The sequence below is a fragment of the Polyodon spathula genome, unplaced genomic scaffold (assembly GCF_017654505.1).
Source record: "Polyodon spathula isolate WHYD16114869_AA unplaced genomic scaffold, ASM1765450v1 scaffolds_811, whole genome shotgun sequence".
Classification (NCBI taxonomy): Eukaryota; Metazoa; Chordata; class Actinopteri; order Acipenseriformes; family Polyodontidae; genus Polyodon; species Polyodon spathula.
Genome location: NW_024472298.1, coordinates 150,085 through 173,679, shown reverse-complemented (window position 1 = coordinate 173,679; position 23,595 = coordinate 150,085). Strand labels below are relative to the sequence as shown.

Below are 23,595 nucleotides of genomic sequence, written 5' to 3'. Positions count from 1 at the left end.
CGGTAAACTAATTCCCGTTGCACGGTGCGGTCAGGCGAGGACGGTGCTCTTGCCGGTTGCTTGTCGTTTAGGCAAGGCGTGTTTGACCTTGCTGAGTCGCCGTAGTCAGCATGGTTTTCCCCTGTCAGTGACTTGCAGAGCACTAGCGGGCTGGCGTGTGTGTGTCTCTCTAACTCCTGGCATGTCACTGTATTCAACACTTAGGCTTGTGAGGACCGACCTCAAGGTAAGAGAGTTGCGATTTTACCTTATTGACTCACAGTTCATAAGCTTCACCGCTGCCCTGGTCGTGCAGCAGTCCTGCCCTCCCTTACACAACGTTGTGTTCAGATGATACTGCGTTGTGTTAAACGCGCTGGCACCTGTCCTGGTTTCCCTGAGATCGTCCCGGTTTTCGGGAGGGTGTCCCTGGGATTTCAATATGCCCTGCCTGGACACTAAAACTAAAAACGATCCAGTTTTTAATCTGACGCTTCCACGTCCGTGTGGCAGCCCCGTAGCTGAGAGCGCTTCAGGTAAACCACGATAACATTGCTGCACAGACGCACAGTAATTTGTCAGTGCTATATTATCCTTACCTAAGAGTTTAAACTTTTACAAAGCGACCTTACTTGACAGATTTTCCCGGCTTAATTTTTTTTTTGTGGCAATGCAATATTTATTTGCTATCCTAAAGATTGTTTTTTGAAACCTTTTAGACTGGTTTCAGAGCGGGTTTATTCGGGTATTGTTATTTTCAGAGCACCTGAATGTTTGCAAACACTTTTGAAAATACAGTCACTAAAGTAACACGCCTTAACAGTTCTGTGAATAGAGACCATAGACAGTGACAATGGACAATACGACTGTCCTCACAGGCTTCTTCAGACTGTAGGTGCTCGGTTGGAAGGTGTTTCCGTGTTTAAAAAAAAAAACACATTCCTACAGCATCAGACAATAGGATATTAAATCAAGACTAGGCCACCCTGCAAAACAACAGAACAGTAAACAAAACATGTATTTAACTTCTTTTTACACAAAGGACTAGGCTCTGTAAGGTGGGAAAGTGATGGGCAAAAATGAGAGATTTACTATGAAGTTGTGCCACCTTGAATGGAGCGATGGTATGGGGATTGTTGCAGACCTGTATAGCGCCACTTTTTCCTGTTATTTCCATGTGCATCAAACCCTGTGCAGTTTTCCTAGTTTTAAGTACATTTGACTACTTTGCAGCTGTTTCTCAGTGTGGCCACGGCATAGGAGGCACTTTTCCAAGAGTGATGCGTGTCAGGAATGGGTTCCCAAGCCGTGGCATTGCCCCCGAGTCAGTGAGATCCTTTAAGAGCCAGCTATAGACAGAGTTGTGGGATTAAGCATCTTAAAACGGGTGTCTAGTCCCGATCCTGGAGGGCCATTACTCCACTCCAGGTTTCACAGGTAGAACAAAAACCATTTCAATTGATCCTGGTCAGTCAGTATGGACAGCATTTGCAAACCTGGTCCGATTTCAGATAAATACTTCAGAGTGGTTTTAAAAGGTAGTGTGAAGAGGCTGTTTTTATGTTCAAAGGCAATGAGTTCCCAGGGTGAGATGCTTGATATACAAAGGCATGCTGGCCCATATTAGATCTCAGCTGAGGGGTTTTAAAACCTTGGCTTAAAGGGACGAGCCTTGATGCTCCTGCTTGCATGTGGAATGTTTCTGTTTCTCTGTTCTCTGCCTGTCCCAGGTCCTGCTGACTCAGCCAGCCCAGTCTCTCCACTCCAGCGCCCAGCGCCTGGCTGCTGACAAGACCCTGCTGGTGAAACTGCGCAAGAGCACCGGCTACTCCTTCATCAACTGCAAGACAGCGCTGGACAAGTTCAGCAACGACGTCAAGGAGGTAGCTGGAAACCAAGCGTGCTTTTAACTCCCAGCACGTTTCAGACGTGAAGTGGTCTATCTCAGGGCTTCTCAAACCCAGTCCTCGGGACCCCTGTGTCTTCTGGTGTTTGTTCCAGCCAAGCTCGCAGTCACTTAACTAAACACTTAATTGCACTAATAATTTGCTTCATTTCTTTCAATTCTTAAACTGTTGGAGATTTCAAGTGAACTGTTACATTGTGTGAGTAACTTCAAATCTGCAGGTTTTTTTTAGGAGTTGAGAGCAATTAAAAAGGCAAATTATTAACAGGTTTTAAGGGGTTTACATGTTAAAACTTTCACTTCTGTTTTTAAATGGCGCTCCTTCCTCTTTGCTGTGTGTGGCGCAGGCGGAAAGCTGGCTGCATGAACAAGCGCAGAAGGAGGGCTGGAGCAAGGCTTCCAAACTGCAGGGCAGGAAGACCAGAGAGGGGCTGATCGGGCTGCTGCTGGGGGAGCAGACTGCCGTCCTGGTGGAGGTAGGACAGGGTTCCAGGAGTGGAAATAACACTCCCATTGCAGTTTGAGCCATTCCTGGTTTTACTAGGAGTTTAGTACAGTAAGACACCCCTGTGTGGATTGTATTAAAACCTGGAACGGGAGAAATTGCTATTCATTAGGAGTCTTATTGCCATCGCTGGGGTCCTCACAGTCTCTCACATGTCCTGATAGTGTCTGACAGTGTATAGCAGGTGGTTAGATTAGTACAACATAATGCATCCTGTGTATTTCTATTTGTATTTTTTTAACACCAGCTGTACACTAGCAAGTAGCTTTTGTAGTGTGGCTGGATTCACTGTAGCAACAGTGCATAAGGGCCCCCCGTTTGAATGAGCACCCCAAAAATGCTTCAGTCTAAAGGGGCTCTTTATATACAGCGATGGACAACAGTTTAGCATCACCCTATAGAATGAACTCATTTTGCTTCATAAAGTCGAATGAAGCCCGCTGAATAATGTTAGGTTAGCATACTGGCATTGCACACCGCTTTGTGGTTTCCCATATACTTAAGGAAAAAAAAAAAAACAAATTTGAAAAATGTGGCACTTCAAAATCTAACATGAAATGCTGTACTCCTGTTATGGCTTCCGGTAGAATTTTGCAATATCATTTAGTAGTTTCTTTGATACATGATGGTAAATAAAATATCTAAATTATGTTCCTGTAGTTTTTTTTTTTTTTTATTTAATTGTCCCAGTTCTAAAATTCTAGGTGATGCAAAACTTTTGGCCAGAGCTGTGGTGTACAAATATTTAAGTTACCTGTCTTTTATTCTTATTAACCTTTTTACATTCTGAGTCTCCCTTTCATTTCAGAAAGTGTTTTAAATACAGCATGGTGCTGTAGGTCACAGGTTCTCGTTGCAGCTTGACAATTGAACTGCAGCACCTGGCTAGTTTTGTGTCTTACTGGATTCATCTCCTTATTGCTGGCAGGTGAACTGTGAGACGGACTTTGTGGCAAGGAATGTGAAGTTCCAGCAGCTGGTGAAGGAGGCAGCCCTGGCCACGTTGGCACACCATCAGAATAAGCAGGGCAGCCCAGCCAGCTACACCAAGGTACTGGAGACCAGGCACGTTACGATGCCTGAGCGCTTTGACAAGGGTCTGAGCCTCTCTCTCTCTCTGACCTGCTGTCTCCCTGATTTCAGAGCATCCTGGGTGCAGAGCAGCTGTCCCAGCTGAGATCGGTGTCCGATGGCTGTCCGCTGTCTGACCAGGTGGCCCTGGCGATCGGTAAGAACCACTTGCTGCATGCCATTGGAGCATATGCAGTGTTGCCTTTGTTGCATTTTCTGTTTGAATAGTGACCAGACATCGCATATTAAAATCGGCCTGTCTTGTCGTTTTCTAAGTAATCGTGGCGGTCATGCACCATGTCATATCTCATGGTGACATTTCTACCTTTTTCATGATAGTGATGGCTGTGATTTTGTATATACAGCTGTGGTGAGGAATGCTGACATTGGGGCTAGTTTCCACTGTGCTGAATCAGGCATGACTTACTAGTGAGGGTACAGCAAATGTAAAATAATGTTGTTTATCTTGTCCTTGATTTGCAGGCAGGCTGGGTGAGAACATGGCGCTGAAGAGGGCAGCACTGGTGGCGGTGTCGCCTGACTGCCATATCGGCTCCTACGTCCACGGCGCCCTGCCCGCTGACGACCCCTCCCTTGCGGGCGCCTCCTTCGGGAAGTACGCCGCTCTGGTGGTGTGCCACGGCGGGGCGGGGCCGCTGGCGGAGATCGGGCGCCGGCTCGGGCAGCACGTGGTGGGCGAGGCCCCCAGCTCCCTGGGCTCCCTGGACGACCAGCCCCGCGGAGACTCGGAGACCAGGCTGCTGGCGCAGTCGTTCCTGCCCGACCCCAGCCGGACAGTGGGTCAGTACATCCAGGAGAAAGGGGTCAGAGTGCTGGACTTCGTCCGCTTCGAGTGCGGGGAGAGCGTGGAGCCGGAGCAGCAGAACTAGAGGATCCTGCCCTGCCCAGCGTTGACCAGGTCAGGCTGTACTAACAGCTCCTTCCCCTTCTGAGATGCATCACCCACTGCAAGCTGACGTTGCCTTACTGAAGGTATACCGAACCTCAGTGATCTATTCCAATGATCCACACTGCGGTGGATCTCAATACTGCCGCTGTTCACTGTGTAATATTACCTGGGCTGGGGTTTTCCACGCTTGTTAACCCTGTAATGCCCATCTGTGTCATGTGATCCTCTATATTATTATTTTTTAAATCCAGCCAGAATTTTTCATATGCAGTACAGGGGAGCTTCCTAATAAAAGCTGAATCTATTAAGATTCATCACAATTGAGATCAAAAGGATTACATTCCTGTAATATTATAGATAAAGTATGTGTTAAAGGTACACCTACTGCTACAGCGTGTAATAATGTCTCATCAGGTTTTCAGAAAGTGTATGATGTGATTTATATATGATTCTGTGTTGTCTATAAAACAAAAAAACTCATCCACTGGCTAATTTCCTTTATTAATATCTGGACTATAAAGACAGAAAATAAGAAGTCTCAAATTATACTGTGTTATACTAACAGAGTCAGGACAAACCCGTATGCAGGCACGACAAAATCAGCCGCAAACTGGCAAGAAAGTGGAAGTTTATTAATTTCTATGCACACTGTTAAATACAAACTCGCTCTTAAATTTACAGAACACGCAGACTGTATCGTTCACTTGCATTGAACCACGGGAATCATTTTTTGCGGCTGGCATCGCGAGGAGTCACACCGTGGTTAAAACAGTCCGTGCTTTTTCTTCAGGGTGATCTGCTTCCAGCCGGGCATGGCAGAGAACTCGCCACGGGAGAGCCCGAAGACACCAGCGAAGTCCTGGTCCGAGAGGTACTTCTGGAAAACACAGGAGGGGGGCGGGGGGTGTTACAGATTCCATTTGATCTCTGAAACGTTTTAAACTTTAACAAGGTTGGCAATGGCTGTAATCTTGCCTTCATAAGAAACCATCCATCACTTTGTACAAATTACTGAAACATGTATGTGCACAGCATCTAAATGCAAATCGAAGAGACTGTACAGAAATACTGAATAGGAAATAAACAGACCTATACTGTGCGCTTCCAAATATGAAAAATAATATCTGGCTTGCATAACAGGTTAAACTTTCCAGCAAAATTCTCTGCTAACTTCTGCCAACACCCCTAAAGCATCAGGATTATTATAACGTCTGATACACACAGTGTGCAATAATAAAAAGGAGGTTTTGTTTAAGGGAAAGATGATTTGGATCCCAGCCCTACCTCCTTGCAGGCGGGGTCGACATCCTCAGGCAGCTCGTGTTTCTGCCGGTTGACCAGCTTCTCGCGGGGGTAGCACTTATAGGAGCTGGGGGCAGGAGCGACGGAGGATTTGCTCATGTCCTGCAGGGAGAGGAGGAGGAGAGGAGTCAGGGTGCATGTATTGCCTTGCGCCTCTGGAGGCATGGGCTTGAACAAGTGTCCAGCAAGTCACACACTGAGACCATCAGTGTAATCCACATCACAGGGTGCTCCCTCCAGTCCAGGGCAGGCTTGTGGCATGGAGACTGAACTGCTCCCTCACCCCCCCTAAGAGAAGACTGTGCTCCCTCTCATTTCTCTCACATATTCAGAAAAAAAACAGAATAGTCAGACACTCACTGAAGTGAGCTGGGTAATCGAGGCTGCATCTCCCAGCTCGCTCTTCAGCTGTTCGTAGGATTTTCCTCCCTGCAATAAAAAAATGTGTATATTAGAAGTCAGAGAGCACTGTATAGAACACACATGTGCCAAATCACCTTGAAACTGTTTATAATATTTTTATTATTATAATCAACAAATTGTGCTAAAGAATGTCCTTACCAAGTTTCATCACATTTGGATAAGCGGGACTCTACATGTAGCTAAAAATACCAGCGTGGGTTTGATTATCATGCATAGGCACTTTCAATCAATCTAGAGAGAGACAGATACATATCTCTGTTTCTCTCTGTCTGTCTATCTGTTGAATGAATGCTGGTTGGGTTGCAGAGAGACTCACGCTCCACTTCTGGGGGTCCCAGGCCAGGAACCAGCCTGTGAAGGTGGGGGGCTCGAAGCCCTGCTTGAGTATGAGGATGGGGGTCTCCGGGTCCCGGCCGCTGGGGTGGGTGCTCAGGTACTCCTGAGAGGTGACCAGAGCCGCCTTCTTCTCCACGTCGTTCGCCTCCTGTCCGATCCATAGGAAGATCTGAGACGAGAAAAAGACTAATAATATCTACAGCGCCTCAAACTCAAATTACTGCAGTTATCCAAAGCGACTTGGAGACTAGGGCAGTGGTACTCAACTCTGCCCTGCGAGATCCAATACAGTCCAGGTTTTTACTCCAAGCAGGTTCTGATGTAGTTAATTGAAGCTGTTAAGAGGCAGTTAACTAATTTAGGACCTGGTTGGAATAAAGACCAGGACTGGAATAAATCTCGAGGGCCAGAGTTGGACTAGGGGGTGAACTATGCATCAGCAACTCCTGCTACAGAGTCACTTACAATAGGACCTCGGTTTTACGTCTCGTGTCTCTTAAGGGGCTTTCACCCAAGTTCAGGAGTTGCTGCTGTAGTTGCCCGTCAGACAAACGGGTAACATTGGCTTAACATTACCCAAGAGAACGCACCCCGATACAGTGACACTGTTCCACCGGTGCATTCGAAACTGAGACATTACTAACTGTGCTGTCTGTTTTAGAAACAGTGTTACCAATCCCTGATCGCTCACACACATCCATATAACAAAAGGGATGGAAGCAAGACTCCCTTGCACAGCAGCTTGATCCATTCCTGGTTTTGCTACGAGTTTAATAAGACACACCTGATCTTGTTACCTACACACTGTGGCTAATCAAGCTCATAGTAAAACCTGGACTGGTTGAAACTGCTATGCAATAGGAGTCTCATTTCCAGCACTGATTTCAAATGTGTTTTATAAACGCATGTGGCAGTTTATGATGATGTCGTTCAAAAGTGGGGACCGATGAAGGTGGCAACAAGCCGGCTGAGTTTTACCTGGTCCCAGGTGTCCAAGAGCATGACATCGTCCTCGCTGAGGTCATCCTGGGTGAACTGCGTCACCTCGGTAACGATGAAGCGGCCGGTCTTATTGGAGCACTCAAAGAGGCGGGGCTGGTGGTCAGGCTCCACCTGTTGCAATCTACCAATTGGGAGGGAAGAATGAAAAACACATTGTGACGGAGAATCGCTCTGGATCCGGTCAAAAACAATCGGAAAACTGTTACACAGGGAGTGGGGCAAAATAATGGAAACCCACACAGCTGCCGTTCTGAGACAATTATAACTGGAAAATCCTGATTTGTTTGGATCGTATTGGTACAGCCATCAATTCCCTCAAATAGAGACTAAAACCAAACAGTAAATTACAGCGCCAGCATGTTGGTTTAGGCTCGCACACTGACCCATCACAGTAAAATGGGTTTGCGCTTCCAGTTACTATAGAACAAAATGGAAAAGGGCTTCATTTTTTGCAGCAGTAAAATGGTAACCCATCCTGGCTTGTCTAAATAAATAAGAGGCATTGTGGGTTAGCTATGCTGCTGCAAGCAAAAGCGTTTTAAAATGAAAGTCAAAGCAACGGCTGTGCAATGCTGATGCAAACTGACAACAGACTGATGCAAGTGCTGTGGGATTGATATGTATTAACTCAACTTTAATGAAAATGTGGGTTAGCGTTCTCTTGCCCTGAGCCCTTCAATTATTGTGTGGGATCGATTCCCCCCGCCTCATCACCCCCTCTTTGAGGTACCTTTTGTCGTTGGCGTAGGGTGCTCTCCCTCCGAGGAGGTCCCAGAATTCCATAGGCTCCATGCCCTCGGCGATGGTCTCCTGCGCCCCCTTCGAGATCACACTGGCGATCTGCTTCGCCATCTGCCTCTCGTCACCACTGGAGCCCTGGGCAGCAGAGACACACAGAGGAGCTCACCATAGTGTCTCGTAACGTACACCTACCAACACCTGGTTTATAAACACGAATCTCAAACTGTCAGTACGACCCAGGAGAAAACACTGGAGATCAAAAATCTGGAGCAACTGCAGAGTTTCTGACTGTCAGAGGCTTACAGTATCTACATAACAAACTTACTTTGTAAGAAAGGCGATTTCTAACATGTTTTAGGTTGATTGCTGAAAAACAACACATCAAATGAACCACTGCCATTGTGTATCTACTTTAAGGCCATCTCCACTGAATCCGGATAGCTCTCTCCCAACATGTAAGCTTCCCAACTAGATCAAAAACCCCACGAGGCCAGATTAGAGGACGGCGTGTTGTTTATTTGGTTGTTTATTTAAAATCTTTACGTTGCGCCGTATATTTATGATGGGAGCCCACTCTCTGCTCCCTCCCTTTCCCTGGTTCTGCAGTCTGCTGTCCACCCCCCCTCACCTTGCCGCACCACACGAAGCAGCCCGCCTGGTGTTTCAGCATGAAGACGTCGTTGGAGTTGAGCGAGGCAGAGAAGGCTGGCACCTCGATGGCCTTGGTGTTGGACGGCTCGGTCCCCTTCACCTGGAAGAGCCGCACTGGGGGCTCGGGGGCCTTGTTACCCTTCCGAGAGCTGCCGCCCTGCAGGGACAGTCCGGGTCAGAGAGCCGGGGATCAGGTAGCGCTCAACGCCTTCTCTGATTAGTGTAAGCTAGAGCAGCCCAATTGTATTTAAAATTAGTAAGCACCAGCTGGTTGATCCAATTATGACTTAAAGTTTAGCATCTATAGAATGAACTAGTTTCGCTTCGTAAAGTCAGTGGAAGCCTGCTGAATAATATCATTTTTGAGGTTTGACTACATGATGTTAAATGAAAATCTAAATTATGTTCATATTTTTTAATTATGTCTCAATCTTAAAATTGTAGTCAATACAAAACTTTTGATCATTGCTGCAGAGCATCACAAAACTGCCTCACAGACCACTGATTATAACCAGACCTAGCACGGCATTGCCGAAGGTGACGCCTGGCAGCCCAGAGTTAGTGCTAATCGGGGTCTGTAAAACCAGCTTGTCTGACTTTCTTGCCGCTCTCTTCCACCCACCTCGAAGATGACCATCTTTCCCTTGAACATGGACATGAAGTGTCGCGGCTCCTTGCCCATAGTGATTCGCACCTGGACCGGCTCGTCTCCGTACTGCTGGTCAAGAGCGACCGCCTGGAAGGCGGAGGCTGCCAGCTCGTCCTGAGTGGCGTGGCGACCCTGCGGGGAGGTCAAGGGGTCGCAGGTCGGGAAGGATTCAAGATGATTTGGGATGTTTTGGTTGTGTACGATTCATTCCTTGAACCCTTTCGTTCATGAAATATTGAAAATAGCTACATTGGTCTGGACATGTAATAAACATGGGGGGGGGGGGGGCAGCTTCCTGGTATGAGGCTATCATGCATTTGCAACTTCATGATCCATAAGAAATCCAGCACAACGATTGAAATGAGCTTTGACTTGGGTTACTTTGACCAGCTAACAAAACTGAATGAATCTGCAGTTGGCCCAGGGCTCACCTGCCAGATGTACAGCAGGTAGTGCTTCTTGCGGTTCACCTCGTAGGTGTACAGCACCAGGTAACAGTCTCCTCCGTAAAAAAAACCATGCCACTGGGGCTCCACCAGCACCAGCTCCAGATTCTCAATCCGCCACACCTGAGGAGAGAGACAGGAAACTGGGGCAGTCAGAGAGGGAGAGAGCAGGACCATCGTTTCTACACCTTCACTTAGCTTCTTAGAATTGTGGTGAGCGTTTAAGTTGCGCAGGTATGGAAACAAGACTCCCATTGCACTGCAGTTTGATCCATTCCTGGTTTTACTAGGAGTTTAATCAGACGCACCTGAGCTTGTTCCCTAGACACTATAGCTAAATCAAGCTCATACTAAAATCTGGAATTGGTAAAACTGCTATGCAATAGGAGTCATTTCCATCACAGATGGATGCTTTAGAAGGTAGAAGGTGTATACAGATATTAAATGTGACATTTCGAAATCTAACACGTAAAACTATTATGGCTTCCGGTAGACTTTTGCGATCTCATTTTGTAGTTTCTTTGATTACGTGATGTTAAACAAAAGATCTAAATTATGTTCATATAGTTTCCTAGGTGTTGCAAAACATTTGGCCATCGCTGTAAAATTGTCTTCCAGTTTAATAAAATCACAGCTGGCACATATTACAAATCAGTCTGGATTAAACCCTAATTCTAGAACTCTGTACGTGTATGACAGATTGGAGAGGAGGACTCACCTCAACCTTGCCCGTCCCATCATCCACCATCCTCTCCTGGGCTGCTACCTCCGGCTTTGAGTGCATGAGACTCGCGTCAAACTTCTCCTGGCTGATTTTAGCTGGAAATCAAAGCAGGAGCATTCCTTCAAGACAAGTTTGACAACCCTTCATGAACGGGATTGCTATTTTAAACATTCGAAACACTACAAGCCAAGTCCCAGACCATGGGCTATGGCAAAAAGTGTTGCATCACCTAGAATTTTAGGACTGAGACATCATTTTAAAAAAACTATATGCAATATGATTTAGATCTTTTATTTAACATCATGTAAATCAAAGAAACTACAAAATGATATTGCAAGCGGTTATCCTAGTACAGTATTTCATGTTCTGTTTTGGAATGTCACACTTCAATTTGTTGTCAGTAAAGTACTGTATATGGAAAACTGCAAAGTGGTGTGTAATTCAAAATGTTCATGTAACATTCTTCAGCAGGTTTCATACCACTTCATGAAGCAAAATTAGTTAATTCTACAGGGTGATGCAACATTTTTGGTCATAGCTGTAGATTAAAAAGGAATGATCCTAGAATGACCGCATCAAGACTAGAAGAGTCAAGTGGTGTACAGACTCTGCACTAGCATGTGAAATCCAGTAGGTGGTGACAACAGTACTACAGTACAGCCTGTATGATCAACACTGGGTCTCAAAACACTGAGCAAAACCCTTCAGGCTCTTCCTGTAGCAATGCACACATGTCCGAACCTGCTGTCATATGTTCTTAACAGGATACGCCAGTAACTTTGCACACCAAAAGAGGGGGTCGGGGGACTAAAGCATCCCATACGAGACGAGAGCCCCCTTATAAATGGTTAGAGTGGCGCTCTCATTCCTGCGGAACTGGTCAGCAGTGTTGAGTGGAGTTCTCTTTCCTCTGCATGCGTGCAGGTCCGCAGTGTTGAAAGAGTTAACTCACTCAGCTGTACTGAAACCTCACAGACTGGCTTATTGTGTTGGTAATGTATTCCACAGCTATGCAAACTTTTCCCCCCCAAGTTACGCAAATGGGGTCAGATGGAAGCTGACTACACCGCTGTGCATTCTCTTGTAAAACTGATGCAAACGACAGAGTCGTAAACCAGAACGGGCCGGATTCCAAAGCAGTCTTTAACACACCGCTGTCATTTATTTAAAAAATAAATAAAACAGGACCCAAGTTATATACAACAGTCCACTCTCTTAGACTCAATATTGTGGATCTGCAAGATCCTTCTTCGTGTCTTTCTAGAACAGGTCTTTGGAATAATGTAATAGAAGCACTCTGAAATTAGGTTTGACCAGTAGCTCATGTAAAGGGAAGTATTTTCTGTGTGTTGGAAATGTAAGGTATTACATTTGCCCCCCCAAAACTCTGGATTTTCCATACACCTCACAAAAAGTAGCTAGGTTAGTCTTAAAAGAGAGAAAGCTGATAGGACATTGTATCCCAACATCTACATCCTAATGCAAGGTCTGGGGACAAATGGCTTAACTTTACAACTTCTGTCAAATAAATCTGAGCTTCTGAGGTATTGGGGTTGGATTTCCCAGGTAACCTAAGACTACCGTACTCCTGGTCAAACTTAAGGGGTGATGATCTTAAATAGTTCCACACCCTGACTCTCCGCGATGGGATCCCGGTGGTTGATAAGGTAACTCTCACCCTTCTCTGCATTCTCCGCTTGGAAGAGACTCTGGCTTACCCACTTTGCCGACGTTGTAAGTCTTCCCTAAGCCTGCAGCCTGGTCCTTCACTGTCCACTTCTGGAAGAGCTGTTTGAACAAGGCGGACTCGGCCTCATCGTTCACGGCCTCCACGTTGGTGGTGCGCGGGTAGCCTTTCAGCTTAATGAACTCCTGCAGCCAATCGAATAGAAGGAGGGCTTTACAGTCGTACCTCTTATTAGCTTCGGAGTAAGGAGCTTCCAACTACATTTAAATTGCTTTTTTACTTTTAAATTAGTGAGCGGTTCAGAGCGAGAATTTTTCCTTTCATTCGGATCACAGATGGAATCCGCTCTGCAGCACCGAGCTGCTTGGAGGAGCGGTGCTGAGCGTGCCGTGAAGGGGCTTCTTTCACTGAGCTGCTCTGAGCGGCTCACTAACTCGACACGCCCAGTCTCGAAATGCATCGATCCATCAAAGCCTCATTTAAACACCTCATGTCTACTCCAACGTATTCTGATAGATAGAGGACAGCCACTCACCAGAGCTCGTCTCATGGCAGTCAGCTTCTCCTCTTTAGTGGCTCGTTTTCCTTTCCACACAAAGATTTTAACTCCTCCCTGGTCCAGGATGTAGCAGTCCTGGAAACCAATGCAAATTACAAACTGTTCATTTAAAATGTGGACAGAAAAAAATTAACCACCCCTGTGTGCACGCACACTGTATTGAGGGTCCTTGCAACCCAGGAGTGGAATCATATACAGCAGAGCTGGGCTCAGTGTCATTAAATTACAACTACAGCAGAATATTTGGCTGAAATTAAAATTACAGTGCAATTATTCAATTACAATTAGCAACAATATTCAATTAGCAATAACCACAGATACAGACACAGAAACAGATTGCAGGACAAAACGGGGTCACCAGAAGTGTCAAATGACAAATAAAATCGGAATTGAACTGTAATCTATCAATTACAATATATTGTGTGCCAGGTTTCAATCACATTATAATTGCAACGAATTGCAAATTGCGCAATTACAATTGTGCTTGACCTGACGTATAGGTTCAAATGCATATAAAACATTCCCCCGGTGCACACAGATAGACAGAGGAACACAAGCTCTACATCGGGGTCCGTGACTTGACGAACCTCTTTCTAAAGGGCTCAGACAAACCCCTTGTTGAACTCACATCATGATTCAGCAGATCCTGGACCAGTGGCCTGGCAGCGACCACTGTGACCTTCATCTGACCGTCGGCGTCCGAAACACTGGGGGATTCAAAATCAAAATCAAATCAAAACACGCTTCCCCTTTTATACAATAGATTCTAATGTCATTTCACTGTGGCAACAAGCTGTTGACTTGATACCCAGCATCAGGTCCCTGTCTCCAAGTTTCCCTGTGAGTTTTTGACAGCATCTTAGGAACTGCTCCTAGTCCTAAGTACTTTCTACTGCATTGTGGGAGTAGTTTTACCTTGTTTGTTTTTGATTTTAAAGGTATGCTATTGTGACCTTTTTAACCTCTGGCTTCACTTGCAGAAAGAGGAGGAGTCAGAGTTGAAAGGTCACATCAGCACATGATTATTCAAATCCAGGAAGCAAGAAAACTACACAAGCCCACAAGGAAACAACAGAGAAAAGGGATTTTTTAGACGTTTAGAGCAGACTGATTTACAAAGCCTCAGAAAAAAAGGTAAGGAGTAAGATTTCAGCTCAAACGGACCAACAAAGATCACAAATAAAGAATTTGACCTGGAACGACCCCAGTGCCAACAGAATCCCAGTAATGACAAGCATTAGAGTACGCTTGTCCCAAATCAATACCAGAGAGAGAGTGTGCTGCTGTCCTGCGCAAACCCTTATACCAGATCCACTGTGCACCCACGACACTAAGGGAATCGCTCTGGGATTACAATGGGAACTCTTGAGCATTTCTAATAGGCTCCAAACTCACTGGTAGAGTGTGACGTTGGCTTTCTGTTGCTGGTCAGCCTGTTCGTCTGAAGTGCCTGGGGGTAAAGTTCCAGCACGCTGCCCCAGAACGCTGTTCAGGGCGGCCATAAGCTCGGCAGACTTCCCCTCTTCATCTCCCTCCACCACTCTGATCTCCGCCCGGCCCCCGCGCTCCCTGTCTCGGATATCCTTGGCCAGCTGCATCCCCTGGAAGACATTTCAGCCAGAGAGAGTCCAGAATGAAAATCGTTATCGCGTGCATTGTGTAACTCTGCCTGCCTCACCTTCTCTCTCTGTTTATAATAGTAGAGCAAGGAGCCAACACAGCAGAAAGAGGAGGAAAAATGAACTCAATACTGGAGAAACAGAACTGTCATTGTAAACAATATCTAATAGCAAGGGAAATATATAGAAGTTTAAAAAAAAAAAAGCAATTAAAATGACACTTGAAGACTCAAATGCTTCCTCACAAAGTTTGTGTTTCTTTATGCAGGTAATCAATACATCCTAATCTGTATAATATACGATATTGCTTAGGATTTATAAAGCGCTCTGTTTATAACATTGACATTTCAATTGTAAGCTTGATTTAAAAAAAAAATCTGCATACAATGAATGTGTTGCTTTTTTTTTTTTTTAGCTTTTTAACACAACAGACAAGCCCTCTTTGTCTCTTATTTATTTAAATGCTCTCTGATGCAAAAGAGAATGAGCTGTGATACACATTCAAATGAAGGAGCAGGGAAAATGAGGTGCTTTCGAGATTTAAGATAGGGAAATGCACTCATTTCCATATCATCAGCTGTTCGTTATCACAATGCAAACACTGTAAATAAACCTGTCACTGCCAGGAGCAGGGCTTGGGCTGGGAGGGCATATTCCTCTGCCGAGACATCTTTCAAGTCTAAGTTACACTGACTGCATCCGTACCAAGCTAATGGCAAGCCCAGGATGCTTGTGGTGGTGGCTGTCTATCCTAACACAGTTTGAATTCGGGTACCTTGAGCCGCTCCTGTCTGTTGCTCTCCGGTCCATTCCACTGGATGATGGCTTTCCCAATGTCCAGCAGGAAGACGTCCCCCAGGTTGAAGCTTGACCAGGACATCTCCACCTGGGACAGACACACAGCGCCCAGTGAGCCTCCATGCCAGCACACAACCGAAACTGAGCTCAAAGTGCTCCCAACTCAGTCCCGGCCGTTTCCATGAGCACCCAGCTGGCCCAGCATGGTCTGTCTCTCCAGCTCTCTTGGATGAAGGATTTGATTAGACAGCGACGCAGAATGTAAAGCCAAGGCACGTTTCAGGAAGGAAACTAAATACACGAGTAGATACGATCATTGGAGTCACAGGATAAGAAGACAAGCAGACAAGATTAGTCTGCATTAAGCAATTGTCAAGATCTTCGGTTCCAGTTGGCTGCCATAGATGTCCAGTAGGTGAGATTAGCCAGAGCGATTCTGAATTGCCTTAGGCTAGATCAAACACCTTGCAATAAGAGTCAGTCAGAATGAATGCAGTCATCAACAAAAACCACTAAAAAAAAACTACAAAATAGGAGCAAGGCGGTTGATCAAGATTTCATAATGATTAGCAAAACCAGATAAGCTTCAAAACATTGAATGCCATCAGGATAGCCTCTGACAAAAATGCCATGACAACTTCACGCCGTAAAACCAAACAATATTCCAATGCCTTTGCAAGTCTTAAAAATCTGCAGTTTTACCTGCAGAAGAGTTGACTGGAGAGGACAGCGGGCTAGACTGCCGGTGTGCGGCAGGCCCTGAGCATTAGGAGATGTTGTTATTTTTGCACACAGGAGTTTGCATGGAGCGTCCTGTCATTAACATGTGGCAGGTACTGTGTCCACACTCCTGTACAGAGTGGCTGCCTTCCTGTGTAAAAACTGCCTTGTTTCTTAAAGTTGAAATGATCAGATGGCAGCAGTTCGAGTCAGCAAACATTTGCTGAGATCCTGCAAGAAAATGCACATCGCTGCCTAAAAACAGTGTTTGTAGAAAAAATGCGTGATGTTATAGATTTGAGTGTGAATTTCAGATACATCCCAAGGCTAGGTTTGGTTTAAAATAGGAGTCACACATGTAAATAACAACATTTCCCTGTGTTGGCTTGTCAGTTTTGCAATGCAAATAACACCACCTATTCACATCCAGCTGCATAGCAATGCCACTCTGCTCTATTGACTTATATTGGTTTCATATAAATGAAAACTTACATGCCTAGCAAACATATCTAAGAAATGATTGTCTGAAATCTGCCCTGCACGCAACTCAGTGTATTCATCTTCGTCTCATACTTTTTTATTTCATAAGTAGATGAAAAATAAATGTGTTTGTATTTTAGCATGCAACCCAGTGCAGGGATGGGAAGAAAACTCCCATTGCATAACAATATGATCCACTCCTGGTTTTACTAGGAGTTTAATATGACACATCTGAGCTGCACACTGTGGCTGATCAAGCGTGTAACAAAACCTGGAATGGGGGAAGCTGCTACACAATAGGAGTCTCATTTCCATCCCTGCAATTGGCTTTGACATCTTACTTCGCAAAGACCACATTTTTAAACAGACCACATTTTTATACCTGTTACTAGCTTTACATTGATGAACTCTTCATCTGGCATTGCCGCGGCAAGATCTCTCCCCATTGGCAAACCTGGAATGGGGGAAGCTGCTACACAATAGGAGTCTCATTTCCATCCCTGCAATTGGCTTTGACATCTTACTTCGCAAAGACCACATTTTTAAACAGACCACATTTTTATACCTGTTACTAGCTTTACATTGATGAACTCTTCATCTGGCATTGCCGCGGCAAGATCTCTCCCCATTGGCACGTACAGAGGGGCAGGAAAACAGCTGCCTCTTTACGCACCTCCTTGGCCGTGACGTTCCTCTTCCCCTTCACGTGCAGCAGCCTCTTCACGTCGTAGCTGTTTGTCTCCACGTGCTTCATCCCTGAGGCAACGCCCCCCTTCTTGTAGCTGCAAAACGAACATCGTGTTAAAAAAACGAAACCTCCGTTTACTGGCCTCGGCATGGCCGCAAAAATACATCGGCGCTTCTGGCGAGAGGAAAATATTCTTTAAAATATTCTAGAACAGTCGACTGGTACTCGATTGTAAACGTGAGGGGAGGGGAGCTTTCCTTGTTTTGAAATGCACTCGTAAACGAATTGATTTATCGAACACCTGCCGATATATACTCCTGCAAGGCAATTCTGAATATAAGCAGTAGAAGATGCCACGATCGTGATTTTAAATGCACTGTAAAATTGCATATTATATATATATATATATATATATATATATATATATATATATATATATATATATATATATATTGAACACTATGAAGGTACATCACACGGCAGTGCACAATCAGACCTGGCGAGTAAGAATCTCCGATAGCAGAGCCTGCAGCTCACTCACATGATGCCCTGCTTGAAGTAGCCTCGGAAGCAGTCCGACTCGTGTCCCTGGACCTCCCTGTGCTGCACCGGGCTGCCCCCCAGGTGATCGTCCAGCTGCGTGGTGTAGATGGCAGCAGAGCCCTGCTCATCCAGACTGGACTCCAGACCGATCCAGTAGTGAATATCATAGGTGAAAGAGTTGCCTGACTTCATTGTCTAAATGCACAGAGACATAGCCATCAGCACTGAAAGCAATATTAAAATACAGCTAGGGGTAGACCAGGGGTGTCCAATCACTGTCCTGGAGGACCATTATTCCACTCCAGGATTGGTTCAATTAAACAATTTAGAACAGGGTTGGAACAAAGACCAGGAGTGGAGCTTTGGACACATGGATTGCAAACCACAACTGCACTTCTGCCCGTTCCTGCAAACTGCTCCTCTACACTTTAAATGCACACGCTGCTGCTGCTTTGAAATGAAAGCGTGCGATTAGTTCAGCAGTTCACTTTTTCCGAGCTACCCCTAGCACCAGTGTAATTCCAGTAAACGTACCCAGAATGCCCAGTGTTAAAGCTTCCTGCAACGTTTTGTTCCCTGCCCAATTACTGCATGCAACATGTTAAAAATACAAAGCAAGGGAAGCTGTACCCAACACTGCCAATGGGCTCTGTTTTTCAACCAGATGATTTGCGAGGTCTAGTACTGCAATTAGGTTTTTTGGGCTGGAGCCAAACGCTTACTGTATTTAGTGGTGGCTAAAATCTGACCCCTGCCAACTCCACTTAAAACTGATTGGAGGAGCTAAAAGGCAGGCTCTGTTTCTTACTGTTCATTACATTAGGGATTGAGATCTCTCAGGAGACCTGCTCATTAAAGAGCACACACTGCATTGCCTCTGGTTAACCTGCAGAGTTAGCTAGTTGTTCAGTTTAGCCTGGTGCCGTGGCAACGAGTCTGTACACCAAGGGTGCCAATCACAGCTTTACCCAGAGCCACACTGTAATTTCCATGTACTTATAAAGACCAACGGGGTACAAGTATGAAATCACAGTTAACTGAGGTACTCTTTTTGCTAGAGTTGGCATATTTTAAACAGGTTTCAAGAGCTACTATGACCACCACAATCAGAATCACCTTTAACCTCTAAGTGTAGCTGGTACACCAGAGCGCAACTGCTAACCTGTCCCCCCTGCAACACTGGATGTAAAATAATAATCCATCAGAAAGTTGCATCAGTTTAATCGCAGGATAGCAGGATACGGGTTAGGGGTTAGGGTTAGATTCCACTTGTCATATTTTATATGAGACTTTAAATAAAATAGAAAATGGGGGCTGGGGGTCTTACAGAGAGCAGAATGTAGCAGTCGCCTTCAAAAAAGCTCCCGTACGCCTTCTGTGGCACTGGGACGAGATCCATTTTCTGAGAAAAAGAAGAGATTAACAATAAGCTCGAACTGGACAACGAATCAATGCTAAGCGTGCAAGCTAGATCAGCCAAAGGGTCTAACATCTGTAAGCCTCACAACTCTCCATTATACTGGACTAGATGGCACCAACCTGCATCAGCACTGGAATCATCGTGCACCTGCACTAACATGCTCCACAGTTTGCTGCATTATAATACTGCTCTCAATCATCATTATACTTGCTGTATCCTGTCCTTGATTTTACTCTTAAAGGTAACCGTGTTCACGCTTTTCTGTAATTGCTCTTGTCTGAAGCCGTTCTTATCCATTTACTGTACTTATTCCTGGTGATGTAATTTAGTCTTATAACCAACTGTTTTTTTAAGTTTAACTGCTCTTAATTGTAATCGCTCTCAAATGTAATTATTTACTGTAATCTACTTTCTCATTTGCTCTTAGTTACTAGCGAGTGTATTGTATTCTATAACTGCTATTATCTGTAATAATAATAAATAACTGCCAGTGACATCGAGGGATCTTGATCTGAAACAGATGAACACTAGGTGGCGCTGGTTCTTACTAATGTAGAGCCTGTTTGGCTGATCTAGTCCAGCTTGCATGGCTATGGCAGGCAACTAAAACCGAGTAGCAGCTCCTGACCTCATGCAAAAGCACGTTCATAAAATAAATAAAACCACATGCAATAACAGTGCAATCAGAACCAGACACAACGGCTACAATGAAGCTACTTATTCTTTCAAATATATTCAGAATTTGGTTGACGTCAGGGCACAGCAAGCTTGGCAGTGAAAAGGTTACGTGCCTAAAAAAATACCGATTATCCCAAAAGTGGGAAGAGGACAGCTGCAGAGATCTTGACTTACCTCGATTCTCCAGATAATGATTCCGGGAGTGTTGTTTATGGCTTTGAATGCGACCGCCATGGCAACGACCGAAAAGTGAAGCCTTTAGCGATGAAACTAGAAATCTCTACAAAATCAACAGATGAATAAACAAAACCGTTAAAGAGAGCCAAGTTAGTAAGAGATCACGGGAATACCCGTTAGTAAAAACACAGCAAAGTGTAACAGGAAAACTGCAAAACTACCACTACACTGGTAACCCTTTTATTGTACAAGAGCATTTTTTTTATAGTGTTCAGTTGAACAAAATCATCAATTTGAATAAAAATACTCACGCAGCTAAAACCCGCCTTTGAGGGAAGGTAAATAAAGAAAGTTGAGGCAAATTGGTTAAGGTGTGGTGACAGGGAGTGAAATCAGACTCTTGCTGCACAGCACTGTGCCATGGTGTACAGGTAACAAGCTCAAACCATCTCAAATGCACAGTAAAACCAGGAACAGATATAGTCTGATTTCCCTGATCAAACAGAATGCGCACCAGTCTGTGGAAGAGTGAAGAGACACTGAGGGATTGTGCGTTTCAGAGTAAGACTGCGGGACAGTGGAGGTTTGCAGCAGCGTGAAACACGCCCAGTACACAGTACACTGCAACCAGCAGCTGCAGAAATGCACACTCATTACTGTACAGACGCAAGCCCATCCCTTAAAACACACTGCCATCCACCGCTCACACAGTTTGACTTATGATCAATATGCATTAGTCATTTCTACATTACAGTTCGCTAACTAAAACAACAACATTTGGCCAATATTGATGAAATCTAATTATATCCAGTTTGTGGAGACTCAAACCAGCGTGCGCGCACACACACACACACAGAGGATCCTCATAATCGCATAAAAATAGCACAGTGCCGGAAATGTTAAACTAAGTTTAAAAATCAAGAGTTTATCGGTTTAAAGACAAATGCAATCCGAAACATCTGCTGGAGGCTAGGAGTGTATGAAAGATTAAAAAAAAACAAGGCAGTTCGTGTTCAGCAAGCGCAGAGGGACAGGTGGACGGACGGACACAATCCATGCGTAAGGGACCCCAATTTGTGATGCGGCAGTCTAGCAATGACCAAAAAAGGATTGGTTTTGGATCAAAGGTGATGACACAGTGTCCACAAAATCACATGACTGACTATTTGGACACGTGAAGGGGCTGGATGTGTGCAAAGATCTGGTTCATGTTACAAGCAATATTTGCATGCAATGTCGGAAAGCAACCAGGGCTATAGAATGAAAAACAAAAGGCAATCATCTTTAACCACATCAAATACATCTTCATAGCAACAAACATGCTGATAAACACTGGTAACGATGTACAGCGGATGGAATTTTGGGGGGGGGGGGTGGAGTGTGATAAACATCAGTAAAAAACAATTGCACTTTACCATATAAATGTGGGTTTGTTCACTTCAACACTAGCATTGTGACAATTAGACCAGCATGTCTTTTGATGCATACAGAAATCTAAGAGCCAAGTGCAGAGTAAGTTTCATGAGGACTGGACAGGCGCTCTTCTAGATATCTGGCAAAGTGCGACATGCGTGCGCCCAGCTCCACTAATAATACAGCCGGAGGCTGGTTTTGATGAGGTACAGCCGTCTGAAATTTCTTTGGTTTGTATCGGACACTTTGTATCAGATGGGCAATGACACAGCAAGCTACACTGGATTATTCTCGCTGTCCTTTATCAAAGACACAATATGGTGCTGCAGTTTATAATTTACACTAATCTGTATACAGAAACGTTTCAAAACTCCCATTATAACCCTGATGTATTACCCTGAAAAACCCCCCAAGACCAGAATCACCAGCAGACCACGGCAATACTAGCAAGGCAATGGATTGGGATCCAACACTACGGAGACCCTGATACAGTAGCGCACAGTCTGTCTGGCAGCAATATGGGTTTATAGATCATTGTGAAGCCAATGGAGTTTCTCTATATAAACATGTTGCCACTGATAGTGGTACCATTCTGCCAATGGTGGCATCATTCCGTTGGCCCACCTTTCTCTCAGCACAGAAGCATTGCCTTGATATATTTCTGGAGTGGTACAGTCTCTGTGAACATTAAAGAAGGGGGATTAAAAATACACAGATGAGAAATCTTGAAACATTTGGCAGATTGTCCTGCCTTTAAAAGAATGGAAAAGGAAGAGGGAGGAGGGGGAGATCAGGCGAAATAAACAGCAACAAAGCCATCCTCTGAAAGTTTGCTGTATGCCAAATCCATTATTTTTTTTGGTACATTTCAATTCTCTGGTACAAAGACAAAGCTTCAGGTTTATGTGTTAAACTGTGCTGGAGTGCATGGGAAGTGACGGGCAAAGCGGGAGTAGCAATATAAAAAGACAAAACAAGCTAAAACCACACTACCTCAAGTCTGGATTCCAAAACCGCGTCTCTTCCACAAACCCCCAGTGCGTTCCCTGGGACCAGGATCCCCAGCAATCCAGCAGGCTACCCAGCAACTAATACAGCAGTCTGACGAGCTCCAGTCTTGCACTTGGGATATCTGAATGTGTTTGCACGCTCTAAACTTTGTGCGCCCCCTTCTTCAGTCGTTACGCTGCCACTGCCCGACTGCAACCTCGCAGGCAAATAAAGAGAAAGGATTTACAAGCTTGTATTCAAAGCAGGCGAGGTGTGGTCCTGGGGGGAGGTAAGCAAATTACACACACACAGCAGCAGTGGCAGGAGAGGAGAAGGAGAAGGAGGTGGAGGCTGGTGTGTGGTTCACTATATGGAGTTGCTTTCTCTCTCCCCTGGCTGTATCGATCTCCCTAAAGTGCCCTTCTGCTGAATAATTAAGGGAATAGCACTGTACGTTAGCCACACTGTCGGTGCATTAAGATCAGAAAGCAGTGCTCTACAACACAGCTCAAGCTTCTTAATGTTGTTTCCATTAAGCGCAATGCGATACAGAAACGGTGCCCTGCTCGGTACTGGGATGATTCGTAATGGGAATCGTTCAAGGAAATTGTTTTTATAGATCCCGGAATGAGATTTTGAGTGTAGAATTCTCTTGTTTTTGCTGGGGTAACTATAGAGTTAGTAGAATGAGTGCCGCCAGAGGATTGTATTTAAGACCCCTCTATGCTTTCTGAAACATGTATTCTAGCATGGCTGGTAACTGTTTCATGTAGGTTCTGAGGAGGTCTCCCACTGTTCTAATAACATTAAGTAATTAACTCAACCGGTCAATCTATATATCCATTTTGTAAGGTATTTTGAGGCCCATTAAAAGTGATGAATTGCCAACACTTAATTTACAGATCATGGATAGTACAAACAATAGGTTTGACCTACAGCCTCCATGCCTCAAGCCTGCCCTGGACTGGAGGGAGCACCCTTTCTCTTAGGGGGTGAGGGAGCAGTTCAGTCTCCATGCCTCAAGCCTGCCCTGGACTGGAGGGAGCACCCTTTCTCTTAGGGGGTGAGGGAGCAGTTCAGTCTCCATGCCTCAAGCCTGCCCTGGACTGGAGGGAGCACCCTTTCTCTTAGGGGGTGAGGGAGCAGTTCAGTCTCCATGCCTCAAGCCTGCCCTGGAC

At 45.0% G+C, this 23,595-nt stretch overlaps 2 protein-coding genes across 5 annotated transcripts; one reads left to right on the top strand and one right to left on the bottom strand.

Annotated features, from left to right (window-relative positions):
- The first annotated feature begins 78 nt into the window (after positions 1 to 78).
- tsfm (Ts translation elongation factor, mitochondrial) lies at positions 79 to 5,242 on the top strand. Of its 3 annotated transcripts, none has more exons than XR_005948586.1 (7): positions 79 to 226; positions 1,710 to 1,862; positions 2,233 to 2,361; positions 3,319 to 3,441; positions 3,534 to 3,618; positions 3,945 to 4,454; positions 5,162 to 5,241. XR_005948586.1 is itself a non-coding variant. In XM_041241722.1 (7 exons), exons 1-6 carry the CDS (start codon positions 182 to 184, stop codon positions 4,349 to 4,351), a joined length of 942 nt encoding a protein of 313 aa, XP_041097656.1. In that variant the 5' UTR covers positions 79 to 181; the 3' UTR covers positions 4,352 to 4,380; positions 5,162 to 5,242. The 3 variants fall into 3 exon arrangements, 2 of the variants coding, with proteins under 2 accessions (XP_041097656.1, XP_041097655.1); XM_041241722.1 differs by having other exon boundaries at positions 3,945 to 4,380; positions 5,162 to 5,242; XM_041241721.1 differs by lacking the exon at positions 5,162 to 5,241 and having other exon boundaries at positions 3,945 to 4,768.
- On the bottom strand, positions 4,983 to 23,382 carry avil (advillin). Of its 2 annotated transcripts, none has more exons than XM_041241720.1 (20): positions 20,326 to 23,382; positions 20,012 to 20,117; positions 19,067 to 19,141; positions 17,738 to 17,934; positions 17,182 to 17,290; positions 15,286 to 15,396; positions 14,287 to 14,492; positions 13,520 to 13,598; positions 12,868 to 12,966; positions 12,364 to 12,517; positions 10,640 to 10,740; positions 9,907 to 10,044; positions 9,449 to 9,607; positions 8,804 to 8,983; positions 8,165 to 8,310; positions 7,411 to 7,555; positions 6,413 to 6,601; positions 6,034 to 6,102; positions 5,656 to 5,775; positions 4,983 to 5,248 (listed from the first exon to the last, which is right to left on the bottom strand). In XM_041241720.1, exons 2-20 carry the CDS (start codon positions 20,069 to 20,071, stop codon positions 5,135 to 5,137), a joined length of 2,451 nt encoding a protein of 816 aa, XP_041097654.1. In that variant the 5' UTR covers positions 20,072 to 20,117; positions 20,326 to 23,382; the 3' UTR covers positions 4,983 to 5,134. The 2 variants fall into 2 exon arrangements, with proteins under 2 accessions (XP_041097654.1, XP_041097653.1); XM_041241719.1 differs by having other exon boundaries at positions 22,421 to 23,382.
- Between the last annotated feature and the right edge of the window lie 213 nt (positions 23,383 to 23,595).